A 16,244-nucleotide genomic window follows, 5' to 3' on the forward strand; every position below is an offset into this window, starting at 1 on the left:
TGAAGGAGGGGCGAGGAGGGAGAGGGAGAGAATAGGAGGAAAAAGGAAGCGCAGCAAGCCTCGCCGCAAGCCCGGGGGCGACTGGCCTCGCCGCAAGACCGGGGGCCACGGGCGGCCTCACCGTGAGACTAAGGGCGACACCCAACCTCACCACAGAAGTCTGATTGCGAAGAGGTCGCGACGTCGCTGCATTCTGCTCACCTTTCCTTTCTCTTCATTATAGTTTACTTTTATTTCTCCCTCAGGGGATATATTTTGATTGTAGATTCTTCTCTCTCTCCTCACTCTAATGCTCTGTGTACGAAGAAAGAAAGTATCTCTCATAAGAAACAAAGAAAGAGAAGGAAATGTAGAGAGGAGGGTACAACCAGCAAATGCTGCAGCTTGCTCGCTCCCAAATGTAGCAAACCTCAAACTCCGAAAGAAGCACCGAGAGACAAAGGAAGATCTTGATGGAGTAGAACTGGGTGTGCACCACGAGAGTCTCGTCTGGTAGAGCACAGCAGCTTCGGAGTTAGTCCCGTCGATGGCCATGCGTCGTTACACTACGGATGTGAGGCCGATTGTGGTAGATGCAAGGCTGGAGAGGCCGCTGGTGATGTAGTAGACCTGGAGGAACACTTATGTAATATGCTTGGCGTTCTTTCCCCGACCGCCTTTCCTCGTCTGGTATCACAATAACTCCACTTCACAGCTATTATTCTCATCATTGTCGGTGGAGGAAGAGATCTCAGAGATGGACCAATTAGGGTTCTCCTCCATCTTCATTACCATGGACATTTCGCAATGGACGTCCTTCCCCCACCAATCCAAAGAAGGGAACATCATTTCTCCTCCTCCACTCAACCAAGACCATATAACAAGAAGAATAGGGAAAGAGTAAAAAAAATAATATGAGAGCAATAATAAAATTTATTGTTCATTGATATTTATCCTAAGGATAGTACAATATATAATGTTTAAAAAGTACTTGGTCAATTGACTAATTAATAAATAACAGAATTATTCTAAGAATTATTCTGAGAATTATTCTAATAATTATAACAAAATTATTAGAATAATCTTAATACTAATTTGATTTAATTTGATAATTTGATCCAATCAATTCTAGTGATTCTCTTTATCTCTTTTACCTTCCGACAAACTTAATGGGAGATCTTTGATATTGAGTTTGCCTGTTAACTTGTTGAAACGCTGTCTGGATAATGACTTAGTAAAGATATTAGCGATTTGATCTTTAGCAGAAATATATGAGACGGATTACTGTTGAGTTATCACACATTCATGAACAAAATGAAAATCAATTTCCACATATTTTGTACGAGCATGAAAGATTAGATTTGCTGTGAGATATGTTATTCCAATATTGTCACATCAAATTTTTGGTGCAATATTTGATGCAAAATGAAGTTCAGAGAGAAGTGATTGAAGTCAGATAATTTCAAATGTTGTATTTACTATAGCTTTATATTTTGCCTCAATGCTTGAACGAGATACAGTAGGTTACCTTTTCAAATTCCATGAGATAAGATTTCGTCCAAGAAATATTGAATATCCACTAGTAGAACGTCTATCTTCAGGAGAACTTGCCTAATGCGCATCACATGCATGTAAATCGCGAGACGATTAACGATATAAAAGAAGACCATGTAGAATTGTACCTTTGAGATAGTGAAGTATTCTTTTTTACATTATCCTAATTTTATTCAGTTAGAGTATGCATGAATTGACAAGCACGATTTACTACAAAAGTAATATCAAGGCATGTGATAGTGACATATTGTAAGGCTCTGACAATACTTCGATAAATTTGTGGATCAGACAGAGCAGGAGAGGATGAAGTTGGAGAATTGTTAATAGCAATTGGTGTAGAGACTGGATGTGCTCTATCCATTTTGGCTCTTTGAATAAGTCCAGTGATGCATTTGCTCTGAGAGAGAAGATAGTCATCCTCATATGGAATAAACTCAATACTAAGAAAAAAATGAGCAATACTCAAATCTCGAGTAGGAAATTCTTGATTGAGAAACCTTAATAAAGTTGTTATACCCTTGTGATCATTGTCGGTTATCAGGATGTCACCCACATAAATAAGAAAAAATATCATAGATCCATCATTATATTTGTGAAATAGAAACGAGTCAGTCTTTGATCCAGAAAATCCTTAAGTTTTTAATCAATTAGTAGTCGATGAAACTATGCATGAGGAACTTGTCGAAGACCATATAAGGATTTCTTAAGTTGGTAAACATGAGACAAAAATTATGGATGTGGTTGCTCCATAAATACAGTTTCCTCAAGATGACAATCGAGAAACACATTTGAAATATCCAATTGACGTACAGGTCAATTAGAACTAACTGCTATCAATCATAATAGTATGACAGATATAATTTTGATGACTGAGCTAAAAGTGTCATTGAAATCAATACTTGGTTATTGACTAAATCCTTTGGCTACAAGTTGAGCTGTACACCATTCAAGAGAACCATCAGCTTGATGCTTAAGACGAAATACCCATTTATAGCCCATAACATTCATTAAGGGAGTGCGCGGAACTAGACTCTATATTCCATTGCGAAGAAGTGCATCAAATTCTGTAGTCATTGCACTACGCCAATTTAGATCCTTGCTTGCTAGGGTAAAATAAGTTGGTTTAATATATTTGAAGAGACCACTAGAGCTCATGGAAGGGGATATCGAGTTGCATTTGGTGGGTAACGTTCATAAATATCACTAATGGGAAGCATGCGACGAGAAGCATTATCATCTGAATCACTTGTTGATAACAATGAGGAAGTAGGCTGACATGGTGATGTAGATGACGGACTTGCATTATTCAAGGATCCAAAATTAAAGAGCATATTATCTTCGACCGATGAGGCTTCCAAGATTGGAGCAGCAACCTGAGATGTTTTTGATGGTATAGGGGAGTTATTAGAGAGCTCCAGAGCATGACCTAGGATGTCATCACTTTTGATAATATTAGGTGACATTAAGAAGGTGCCACTTATGTCTGGAGGATAGATCGAAGAAGCCACTGAAAAGGGAATAGAGACTCATCAAAAGTAACATGCCGTGAAATATAAATTCGTGTTGTTGATATATGCAAGCAACGATAACCATGGTGCAAATTGCTATAACTAAGGAAAACACATTGTAGTGAACGAGAGTCAAGTTTATGTTTAGAATAGGGGCATAACCATGGATAACATGCGCAACTAAAAATTTGAAGGAAAGTGTAATCAGGGGTTTGATTATAAAGTTTTTCAAAAGGACACTTATGATTGAACAATGGAGTATGAAGTCGATTTATGAGATGTACTGTAGTGCTAACAATTTAATCCTAAAATTTACGCGGAACCGATGTATGATGAAGAAGAGATAAGGGAGTTTGAACTATATGTCTATGTTTTCTCTCAGCAGAGCCATTTTGTTTTGAAGTATCAGGACAAGAAACTCGATAAACAATTCCACAAGAGACAAGATGATGATAGAGAGCTTGATATTCACCTCCCCAATCAGAATGAAAAAAAGAGTATTTTACGATTAAAATTGTTGGTTGGTCCTACGAAGATCGTACCGATTCCACTGTACAAAATTTTGTACAAGTGTCGAACCTTTCCTAAACAACCTATTGTGTTCTTTAGAAGTTAAATTAGGAATCGCAAACGGAACTTAACATTATTGATTCCTAATTTAACTTATTTGTTCTTAATGATTTAGATTTGGATCGCAAGCGGAACTTAACACTATTGATCCAAATCAACCTATGTTATAAATTCAATTAAAGATTAATTTCCAAAATTGGCTTCCAGGTTAAACATGGCGAGACACTAGACCTTCTTGGATATGGGAGCAACCACCACTTCCTAGACAAAGCCTTTTAAGGAAAGCTAATATTTAATTTCCTTATATAACTCTAGGTTTAACCAAAAGGAACAATCGAATCACAAATTCGAAAAATAAAAAGAAAACACAAACTCGAATTACAATTCGAAAAACTAGAATCTAATGTCTCTTGTGTTTGGAATTTATACAAAGAAAAATAACTAGCATGATGCGGAAGAAAATTACTAGTTATACCTTCTCTTTGTATGCTAATGACCTCAAAATCTTCTGCCGTATTCCTCGTCTCGCCTTGGACGTCGTGTGGGCGACAAACCTCCAAGATGAACACCACCCAAAGAGTTTCTCCTTCTTCTCTATGTTTCGGCCACCACCACCACTAAGGAGCAAAAGAGAGCAAAGGGAAAAGAGAGGGAGAGAGGGCCGGTCATAAGAGGATCACCAACAAGAGAATAAGAATTGTTATAGAATGAGGCCTCCTCTCCCATTCTTTTATATTACTTGCCCAAGGCAAATAAGGAAAGACTTTTTACAAAAATTAAAATCTTCCTCTTGTTTTTCCTTTTCCCCTTTTATTTTTCCTTTTCTTTCCTCTTGATTGATTCAATCACCAATCATTGATTGGTTTAATTGATTGAATCTTTTAAAGGATGATTGGTCGACCCCTTGCTTGGGCACCAAGCAAGGGTGGCCGGCCACAATTAAAAGGAAAGAAATAATCCTTGTAAAAATTTTATAAGCAAAGAAAAATACTCTTATAAAATTTTACCAGCTCTCTTTTAATTTCCTAAAGTGAATGTTAAAAAAAGAAAGTTTTAAAAATTAAAACCATGTTTTAAAATTTAAAAACTTCTCTTCTAAAATTTTCTTTTTTAACATGGTTAGAAAATTTCAAATTTAAAACTTCTTTTCCTTTTTCCTTAAAACCGTGAGGATAGTTAAAAAGGAAAGTTTTAAAACTTTTAAATTTTCTTTTAAACCATGTGACCTAATTCAAATAAGGAAAGTTTTATATTTTAAAATCTCTCTTTTAAAACTTGTAGTTTTCTACAAAGAGAATATTTTAAAAATTCAAAACACTCCTCCTATTTGAATTTATTATGGCGGACCCCTACTTGCTTGGGCACCAAGCATAGGGTCGACCCCTTTGTGAAGGAGATTGGCCGACCCCTTTGGCTTGGTCACCAAGCCATGGGTCGGTCTCTTCTTGGACACCAAGAAGGGATTTATATGGGTGGACTTGAGGCTTTAATGAGGCTACGACAGGGACCTAGAGGAGAAATTGATTTTGGCCTTCCGATGAGCTTGAGTATCCCGTGTTCGCCCTGAACACACAACTCAAGTTCATCAATAATAGCTCATTCCACTAGAGAGTTATTATTGCATTACCGCACAAATCTCAAATTACATTATGAGCTCCTTCTTATCATGAGTGTGTTAGTCTCCCTGTGTTTAAGATAACGAATGTCCACTAATTAAGTTACTGACAACTCACTTAATTAATATCTAACTCCAAGAGTAGTACCACTCAACTTCATTATCATGTTGGACTAAGTCCACCTGCAGGGTTTAACATGATAATCCTTATGAGTTCCTCTTGGGAACATTCAACTTGAATTTAAAAATTACAGAATATATTAAATAAACCAGATTTCCTTCTCATAGGATAGAACCAAGTATATTTACTAAAATGATCAATGAATGTAACATAATATTAGAAATCTTGATTAGACAAAATAGGTGTAAGACCCCAAACATTATAATGAATTATTTTAAGTGGAAAATTAGAAACATGATCGGATGAAGAGAAAAGTATCTTATGACTTTTAGATTCCATGCAAGCCCTATATGAATGAGATAGAGAGGAGGTAATGGAAGTAGGTAAATCATACCAATTGATGATTGACTGAACAATGCGAAGGGAAGGATGACCAAATCGAGCATACCAAGCTGGTTTATTTGTGCGTTAACCAACCAAAAGCTTTGATTGGAGAACTTTGAAGGTAGTAGAGGTCATTTTTTATTTTCCCATAAAATACAATAGTATTGGTTCCTCTATCTTTTATAAGATAATAATTACGATAAAACTCAAAAATAATATTGTTATCAAGACAAAATTGATATGTAGAAAGTAAATTTTTAGTAATAGATGGAACATGAAAGACGTTCCGCATGTGAAAAGTATGATTGGATAAATGAATATATGTATTTCCAAGATTAGCAATTTGCAAACCTGAATCATCGTCTACTTGAATAGTATATGAGCCATAATACGACATTACGTCTGTAAAGATATTATAATTCGATGTGACATGATGAATTGCTCCAGTGTTAATATACCATTTAGTAGATGAAAACTCTGGGGTTTTACCATGAGAATGCACAGACGAGAGGACTTTAGGATATACTTGTGAATCAGATGGTTGTCTTGAAGCTGCAGGACCTCCAACGAAATTTGAGTCAAATCGTTTAGGACATTGAATACCAAAATGTCTATTTTTGAAATAAATTTGACATTTCACCCGAGTATATGACCAATCATATCTTCTGAAACATTGATTTCCAGTATGCCCAATGATGTGACAAATTTGGTATTTTTCTGAACTTTGTCTTTGGTCATGATGTTGATTATTTGACATTGCAAAGGTATGAGAAGGTGTTGTTGAAGAAGATGGAACAAGAAGTTTGCCAACATGAGTGGCCTCCCCTCCTTCGACTAGTTCTACAGTGATGAAGCTCCTGCAAGGCATCTAGTAGCAAAATACAGGCTTGCAATGTCAATGGCGTTGTCGGGAGAGTAGGCTGCGGTGGGGTGATGGTGAGCAAGGAGGTCTCCTCCTCCTGCTGTTCGTCTTTGTTGGCAAGAACTACTAATGGTTGGTGTCGGCAGGCGGCGCAGGCAAGGGATAGAGGATTCGATGAAAAAGGAATCTCGTTCCCCTTTCTTGGTGTTGGCAGCGAAGAAAGAAAAGGGTAATTTTAGTTCGTTCTCGAAAATAGAGAGGAACGAGATAATTAAAACAAGTAGGAGAAAGAAGAAGAGCTTTAAAAAAATTTTAAAAAAAGAGGGTTCGCCGTTTATTGGATCTCCACCTCAGGAAGTTAAGGGAAGATAAAAAAGAGATGACTCTGATACCATGTAAGAAGGAGAATAAGGAGAGAGCAAGAAATAATATGAGAGCAAGAATAAAACTTATTGTTCATTGATATTTGTTTTAAGGACAATACAATATATAATGTTTAAAAAGTACTTGATCAATTGACCAATTAATAAATAATAGAATTATTCTAAAAATTATTCTGAGAATTATTCTAATAATTATAATAGAATTATTAGAATAATCCTAATACTAATTTGATTTGATAATTTAATCCGATCAATTTTAATGATTCTTTTTATCGCTTTTAGACCCTACCTTTCTTGTAAAATCGTCTCCTTTTCGTTCTTCCCTTCATAAATTGCAGCTTAAGAATGTATCTTCTCTATGATCCAAAAGATTAATCCTGATGTACGTTGTGCTCTCTTATCTCCCATAAATTATAGCTTGGGGTGAGCCATTGTTGCTTTGTCTCGGCGACCGTGACAAAAAAAAAATTCTAACGGGAGTCAAAAACAGTTCAACACACCTCCCATTGATCCGAGGAAGAAAGCAAATAGTTCAACACACATCCCCCGCGGGCTGGATCAATCGGTTAAGGCGTGACATCCTTGCACAATGAGTTGTAGGGTCGAATGTCCACGGACGCGCACTGGATGAATAATCTGGGCCGGCTGTGTTAAATTCCGGAGACACCACGCTTTATCCGGGCCAACATTCACCGTTGATTTACCTCCTCCTAGGATCCCTGTGGGGCCAGGCCTAGGGGGCCGCTGGGCGGCGGGACCCGCCTTTTGCACAATGAGGAAGAAAGAAAACAGAGATAGAGAAGTTGAGAAGGCCATCAGGCCATGCTGCACGACAACTCGTTGCTCACAACGGGTGCGAGGCAACCCTGCACGATGGTCGAGTGAGGTGGCTTTGTGGGGGGTAGAGCAAGCGATTGCCACTTACCCGCACTAGGTCAGTGGCCACACAGTGTAGGCAACATGCATGGTTGAGGGCAGTGACATGATGAGGAAGGATGGAAAGATGCATTCTGTATGATCTTCGATAGATAAAATTTAGTCCATAAATAAATAGACGGATGGATTTATAAATCTATCCATCTATTATTTTATATCAAGTAAATAATAGAACAGAAAGGATATAAAATCCATCTTCTTTTATGAAATAAACGAAGAAAAGTTCTCCGTGCGAAAAACTTTCCTTAGTTTTTGAATATGCTCTCCCAAGTAAACAAGGCAAAGGGTAATCACAACTTAAACATATAAATCCAATTTTATTATAAGCCCTACTGTGCCACAAATAAAAAATGAAAACAAAATGACCGGCTGCCACTATTATGATCCCAGCATTCAATTTTGGATGTCGTGGGTTCTTAGATTTATAAAACCTACAACGATTACGTATTGGATTTACAAAATCCAACTTCTTGAATTTTGTAAACCTACAACGATTACGGACATCCCAAATATTTATATCCACACATCTATATTAATCAAATATCTCATTCCTTAAATATCACAAATTTCACAAGTAAATATCTCACGATAATTTTAAATCCTCTCCATAATATCCCTTTCAATGGAGAATATTTAAAATCAGAGATATTGAAAAAAATATTTTCTATGTAAAGAGAACATAAAAGAACATTCTATTATATTATTTATATAAAAATATTTTTATTTTTAAGATTATTATAATAATTACAACTAACTACTATAAAATATAATAACTAGTACCACATTTGTGACAACTATTAATAGATTTTATAATTATTTTAAAATGATTTTGGTCCATTTAAAATCATTTTAATAAATTTAGATAATTTTAACCAAATTAATAAAAAACATTTTAATACAATAATATTCTATATATAATAATATTAATTAAAATAAAATAATTAATGTTTCATATTATAACAAAATAACTATTCTACGCTGTATCAACTACTCCGTAACAACTAAAAAATAAATAAATAAAATATATATGTTTGATACAAATTATACAATTAGCAACTACACTGTACCTATTACACTAGCATTGGAATATAAAAAAATATTTGATAGAAATTATATGGTAGAACACCCTTTTAACTTTTTTTTTAAAAAAAAGGAATGCACTTGACAAGGAATTTTCATAAATTGCCTAAAATATTTTACCAACAAAGAACAGAACGGATTCTCCTATCAGATAACTTAAACTTTATTTCAGTAGAACTTGATAAATGTTAGATTTTTAATTGAACATGAACATGTGAGAGCCCCATGGAATGCATTATCCTAACCAAACTAGGACCCCTTCCACTTCTTTGTTCATTCCCATTCTTCCACCAAAATAATTGAATCTTATTTACAACAATCTACAAATCATAACTTATGAGCATTTGCAAACGTCCCACACCCTGTAAAACAATCACAAGATCTTACTACCAAAACAAATAAGTTAACAACATTGGTTATATACCTTAAGATCTGAAAAGAGTAACAGTAGCTATATGCCCGTTCTTCATGATCTGATGACAAGAAAAAGCTGAGTTTTAAACTGAAAGAAAGTTTGTGTAACTGATGTAAAAGAGGTAAAATTTGGCGACTGCAAACACTTGCCTCAAAAGCAACATTTGGGTATCCATAGACAAAAGTTGATCCAAATGGGCTGTTCATTGAACCCTGAGTCTGGATTGCGGCCGGACCACTATCTCCGAGAATCTCCTACATAACAAAACATTCAATTGTAGTTTCCTAGTTCTTAACATCAAGATCCTACTGAAATTGATGTAGATAGAAAGAAAGAATTTATGATTATTTGTTTACAGAGTGGTTTTCTCAACTATGACCATATTAGCATGTGAGGATCAAGCTCAAAATCTCATATCCATGAAAATTTGAGGATCGTAATGGTCACTTTCTGAAAACTATGAAGATATATTAGTTCTGTAAGCTAAATCTCATTTGCTTACTATAGCAATGTCCAAAGGAATTAGAATACTGAAGATGATCGGCCCGGCCCTACGGAAGTTTTCCACCGGCTAGGCGGCCACTAGGATAAATCCGAGAAGCACAGTGGCCTAACAATCACAATTGGACTTTTTAGAATTAATCACGCTGGGTAAATGTCCTTCGTGGGAATTGACCTCAAATGATCCTATTGGTGCCACTATTGCCTTGCCCTTGCTGGGAATTAGAACTTATATTTGCAAAAATGAAGATTGCAAAATCAAACTGTGTTGAGATTTTTTTGTAGTTATTAACCAAACTACATCCTGTTTCAAACACAAGCCCGAATTGATCCTTCCAAGAGATTTCAGTATAACAAACGGATTCACATTTTACATAAATATTCGGACTGTTAACTAATTTTTAAATGCAACAGAATCATGATTAATTAGAAGCATTAGAGAGTTTGCACATGTGAATAACTTCCCCACAACAGTTTAGAAAAAATGGGGGAAAAACAGAGATTGCATGTTAAATAACCCTTACACAGCATTGAATTCATAGAGAACAAAACATACTGGTAAATTAAGTTATTTCAGAAAGCAGATACTGTAAAAGCTCAGGATTCACTCTACCTTTATTTGTTCCCACTTTGTACTAGATGTAATACAGTTTTTAGTCATCTTTCCAATTTGAATTGTACCTTCAACTACAAATGTGAAATTTCATAAGTAATATAAAACTAATCCGATGTCATTTCAATATACAAAGTAATCAATACTTACCATCAGAATCATAGATAACAAAGTTGCATTTCATATAAGAATCAAAGTCAGAATGCCCAGGGAAATTTGTATGCAAAACAAACTTCTTGATTCTGTGAGTCTGCATATTGACATATATGTATTAATATTCTATACTAAGATAGTGTTAAGATGCCTTTGCTTGGAAAGAAACCCAAGAGATTTTCTAGAAAAAAGGACCTGTCCATCAAATAATATGTCCAGACCACGAGAGAAGTAATTGTAGAAGTAATCACCGCAAAGAGTGGTCCTTGGACGAGGATCAGAAGCTGAGTGAATCACCATCTGATCGACCTAAATGTGAAAGGAAAATAATAGTAGTTTTGATAAAGTCAGTATCATCACAGTAAGTTTGAAGCTCTCTAAACTCACCACAGAAAGTTTCATCTATTGAATTTTCAGAAATACAATTTCACTAGGCTATTGCAATATACTTGTACAGGAGCCTGGGTATCAGTTTAGGCACATTTAAATATCCAACCATTCACTAAGCGTGAGAATAATCATATCTTAGCGGATGCTATCTATTTACAAGGACTTATAACTCTAGTATCATGCGTAAAAGGGATGTGTAGGTATAGTTTCACTTAGGCCATCTACAGGGGGAAAAAAGATCTTCAAATGACTTCCAGGGAACTATGCAATGCAAGCTACCTAAAATGTAAAGAAAATCTAAACTGGCAACTTTCTTCCAGTAGGTTGTCAGCTCCAATCCAAACTAGTTCTATAGTTTGGCACAAGTAGAAATAATTTACTTCATAAAGAAAAATCTGAAGAACATCCATGATATGCAAAGAACAACAACCTATAGATCTTTTCCTATTTATGCAATATGAAACTCCAACTGAGGATTAGAGTTTTGTCCCTCTTCCTACTCAACTAAAAGAAAAAACAACTGTTAATTGGGCGGGTAAAATTTTTTCCAAACACTAGTCCCTATAAGGTAGTAGTACTCAAGAGTTCAGAATAGTAAAGCTCAAGAAAAAGATATCCGAACTGTAGAATCATTCACCTGCTTCTGATAGATTCCACAAGGAGGTCCAAGCTCAGTCCAGATATCCTACAAAAATCATAAGAATTTGTAAGTCATGGAAACACATTTGGGTGAAACTGCGATAAAACTTTGCAATTTATTGAGGAAAATAGAGATGTGTAGGGGGCATGTCAGAAAGAAGTGGCTGAGTGTAATATAGCAACAATATTTCCACTAGAGATGATGGGAGATAATTTAAGGAAGCATACCACAACTATCAGAGAAAGGAAAAATAAACTTACCTGTGGTGATGCACCAAAAGGAATATGCTGACCTCCAACAGTGAACCATAATTCCTCTCCAAGCTGCAGACAAGGAATAAAAAAAAAGGAAGCTCATTTATGGGGAATTTACAAAAATGGATCAATATTTAGAATTTCAACATCTTTTCAATCCACATATTCAACAAAGAAATGAATGTCACTAGTGGTGGTGGAATGTTTTAGAATTGCACAAATAAAGCCAAAACAAGAAACTTAAGTAATAACATGTTATTGATGTTCTAGAAGCATCACTTAGAAGCAATATCAAATAGGAGAGGGTCCAACTAAGACTGCATACTAACCTTAGCGTGCACTTCTTCCATGTATAGACTGCCAGCAGGCAATGGAGGGACTATAGCTTGGTCTAAAAGTGATCCTACACCAACCTTACTATCTGAAGAACCATCATATATGCAAACCCGGCATGCTACTGGAGTTGTTCCATCAGGAAATTCAAGAGGCAACTCAGTTGAAACTGAAACAATAAAAAAGAACTGAGGGAATCAATACAAAGTACTGACTTGAGTAACCTGACAAACATAAAAAAAACAATTAATTGATTAATACCTTCTGCATTCTGGCAGCAATATGCATATTGGCTAGGGATAGGAAAAGCAAAGGACAATCCCTAACAGCAAATCATTCATATAAGCAAACACTTCAAATAAACGCATAAAAAATGAAACCAAGGACATTAGACATACTGGGTAAAATAAGGTGTATGTCCCTCTATCTTTGTCATAAGTTCCAGGAAATGTAGGTCCAAAAAGTGTATATACTGCTACGAAAGTAGCGAGTGTAGAAGGGCCACTAAGACAAAAAGAAAAAAAAAAAGTAAAAAAAAAATCATATTCACAAAAGAGTTATTAAACAATAGTGAGAATACAACAGACCCAATCAGAGACATCGCATATCGCATTTGCAACCGTTTGACATCATACACTTCAATAAGACGTAGCCTCTGCAAGATAATTAGAATAAAATTGCAGCAAGAATTCAAAAGGTGATAGATAAAGAAATGGAAATGGATAGTTAAATAAACACGAAATTAAAAATAGAATTAGGCATTTTTTAGTAAGGCTGACAACATTGAACATCCAAAAAACCCAAACCAAAAGCATGAATTACCAATCCCTAGAAGTGAAAAGACATGCATATGAAGATAATGACTCCACCACTATATCCAAAAAAAAATAGTTTTTAGATATCTGAAATTTTTTATTTCATTTTAATTGACCCTGCAGAAAGTTAAATTATTTTTTTAATTACAATAAATTATTTAACTATTATATTGTATTAGATTGATTTGAAGTAACAGGAGAGAAGCAATTTCAACCCTACTTTATAGGCAACAACAGCTGATCATCTGGCATCATCTGCTCAAAAAAGGTATTGCAACCTGAATGAGTCAGGTTGAGGAATGTATTACCTTTAGAACATGAGATGCTAGAGGATTGAGAAGACAATGCATATAGACTTTAGAAACAAAGGGCATAAAAGAAGGTTAAGCATCCAATAAAAAACCACACCTGTGACCAAGGATCAAAACGAATATGAAAACCATGATCAGGAAAGCTAATGACAATGTCCATGCTCAGGGGTTCCTGTAGCCATATAGAGACATGCACAAACAGTAAGATCCAAAGTAGTTTTATTGAGTTAAAATCTGCCATATGCTATGTCAAAGCTAAGTTAAACAAATAAACTTTCTGAGCTAACCATCCATGATTTAAAACATTGCACTTAGCAAATATGTCTCATCAGATGACAAATTTCTTCTGCATAAACTTTCTGTCACTATAGCTTAAGTAGTAACTACAGAAAACAATGAATATCCAAAATACAGATTCTCGGTGACATCTGATCAGCTTTCTCCATAGCAGCTAAATTATTAGTTTTCCTAAAGATTCCAATTGTTACAGTAGTTAAGACATGTTGGGTGTTAGAGCTGACTTGATGTTGAGAAAATTGTGGGAGAACTCATCAAATCTAGATAATCTCTGAAATCTCACATAATTTGAAAGTCTCATCCATGAAAGTTATTGTTTGATTGTAGTTTTGCTCTTCAAGGGTTTGAGAGAAAGCATTTTGAATGATGAGAGCAATGGTGTATGGCTTATGAGTTTTTGGCTAAATTTGGTCTTCCCATTGATGGAATGCTCGCTCTACTGCAAAACATTTGAGAATATTTGTGCCGTAGGCACCCTGCTGAAATACAAATGATCGATCTTATCTCTGATCTTGTTTATTTACCTTTTCTAGTATTAGGGTTTTCTTGGTATTTTCTTCTTCTTGTCACTCCATTGGCAATTATAAAAGTGAAAATCTCTATTTTTTTTTTCTTTTATCAAGAAATTCCATTTTCTATGAAAAGAACAATAAGTCAAGGAAAATCTCTATTTTCCCTTTATCATGTTTACATCTGAAAAGAACAATAAAAATAAAAATTATTGTATTTTTTAAATTTTATGCTGAATAGTGAACACATAAGCCAATTACAATAAGAGAACACGCTAACTTGGTCATACATACAACATATATCTATTAAAAATCCTTAACAACTAGGCAATAGTTTGTCTAGGTGAAACCAAACCAATAATTTTATCAAGTTTACAAACCAAAACTAAAGGATAAAGACAAACTGAATTGTTTGATTTGGGTTTGTTTGGTTTATTAGCTGGTTTAGATGCCCACGCCCAGCAAGCATAGGTATCTATCTAAATCCATCATTGCACAAACACCTACAAGAAGGAGATTATTTAATTTTAACTTTACCTTTATTTTTTATGGCACAGTTCATTCCACAGCTTTGAACAGTTAAGGAAATGAACTGTTAACAAATGAGTCGAGATCAGATTAACATAATAGAAGATACAAATGCATACTAACCTCATCACAATACTTCGCATAGATGTCATCATAAATATTACGTTGAAGTTCCAGCTGGGCAATTGCTTCATGCAAAGGCATGCCTAGATAAGATTGCACCACATCACACAAAGTATAAAGAAACAGAAAATATAGAAAAAAAAATGAATGTGTCTGCATCAAGTCAAGTTAACAATATGTTTTCCATCTCAAAAAGGTCTTAAGATCATGTGATATTTCTATTGAGCAAATAGGCATCTACAGCCAATGGACTAAAAACAAGTATTTTAACAAGAAATTGAGTTAAAATGGTTAACAAGATCATCAACTGTTTAACATGAAAATTGATAGGCCAATCAATCTTGTGTAGTGTGAGCAAAAAGTGATGGGCTGATGAGTAATGCATTCCTCTGTCAACTTTACAAGTTTTTATCCTGTCAAAACTGGTTGTTGAGGAATGACGAACCAAAGGGTTCCAGTCCCTAGCAAGAATTTACTACTCGATCAATGCAAATACATCAGCAAACTTACTCTTTATTTCACTCTTTCTGCCAGGGCATTGATCGCATAAAAAGGGCAGTCCAGTGTAGAAATCCAGATTTCGTCAATGTATAAGATCTTAAAGTTTAACTGAGCATAAAATTAATTATACTCAACAAGCCAATAAAATCACATGCCAGATGCTATTCTAATTCAATCAAACGCAAAGTCGGACCACCATCATAAAAAGGGGGTAATTTGATAGGAAATAAATTGAGCAGCAGTGCTACATTTGGTACCGAAGCTATCAAAGCGACAAAAGCATGCAGTCAACACAGAGAGGGGGGAAAGCAACCAAAAAAGAAGTAAATTTACTAAAAGTTAAACAAAAAAGAAAATTCAATCGCCCAAAACAATTGAGATGCCCTAAGACGACGACTTGATCCATCGTTGAGAAATCAAGGGATGAAAACCCTACATATCGAAGAAATAAAGAAAAAAAAATGATCACCAAGGGTAAAGGGCCCGATGCCAAGGCCCGGGCGAAGGTCAAGGGTGATGGCGCCCATGGCCGTGCCCTCGCACCTCCGCCTAGGAGCCGCCGACGCTCCCGATCTCGGTTGGTGCTGCAGATGCTGCATCACGACAGGCCGTGCCCTCGCCTCTTTCGCCTCCTTCCCTTCTCGATCCGGATCCGGTCAATCTCCTTCCGTTCGTTGCGCCACGAAACTACCCAAGCAGAAGCCTCGGCACCACAGCGAAGCAACATTTCGTGTGCGCATATATTTCCGAGGACATTTTCACTCCCCTCTTAAAAGTTAATAAAATTTCTAAACTGCCATTCCTTCCTACAGGGATCATTCGTTATCAATAAATATCATTTAAAAAAAAACGAGAGTGGAATTGTTTTT

General features: G+C 35.6%; 1 protein-coding gene across 2 annotated transcripts; it reads right to left on the reverse strand.

Moving 5' to 3' along the window:
• Nucleotides 1-9,131: 9,131 nt before the first annotated feature.
• Nucleotides 9,132-16,111, reverse strand: LOC121986381 (PHAF1 protein At3g51130-like). 2 transcript variants are annotated; one of them, XM_042540290.1, is made up of 15 exons: nt 15,845-16,111; nt 14,875-14,957; nt 13,515-13,589; nt 12,879-12,946; nt 12,690-12,795; nt 12,553-12,613; nt 12,288-12,460; nt 11,965-12,027; nt 11,702-11,749; nt 10,870-10,983; nt 10,672-10,771; nt 10,522-10,595; nt 9,557-9,661; nt 9,417-9,465; nt 9,132-9,354 (listed from the first exon to the last, which is right to left on the reverse strand). In XM_042540290.1, exons 1-14 carry the CDS (start codon nt 15,972-15,974, stop codon nt 9,418-9,420), a joined length of 1,248 nt encoding a protein of 415 aa, XP_042396224.1. In that variant the 5' UTR covers nt 15,975-16,111; the 3' UTR covers nt 9,132-9,354; nt 9,417. The 2 variants fall into 2 exon arrangements, with proteins under 2 accessions (XP_042396224.1, XP_042396225.1); XM_042540291.1 differs by having other exon boundaries at nt 9,132-9,374.
• Between the last annotated feature and the right edge of the window lie 133 nt (nt 16,112-16,244).

Source organism: Zingiber officinale, chromosome 5B (assembly GCF_018446385.1).
Source record: "Zingiber officinale cultivar Zhangliang chromosome 5B, Zo_v1.1, whole genome shotgun sequence".
Taxonomy (NCBI): Eukaryota; Viridiplantae; Streptophyta; class Magnoliopsida; order Zingiberales; family Zingiberaceae; genus Zingiber; species Zingiber officinale.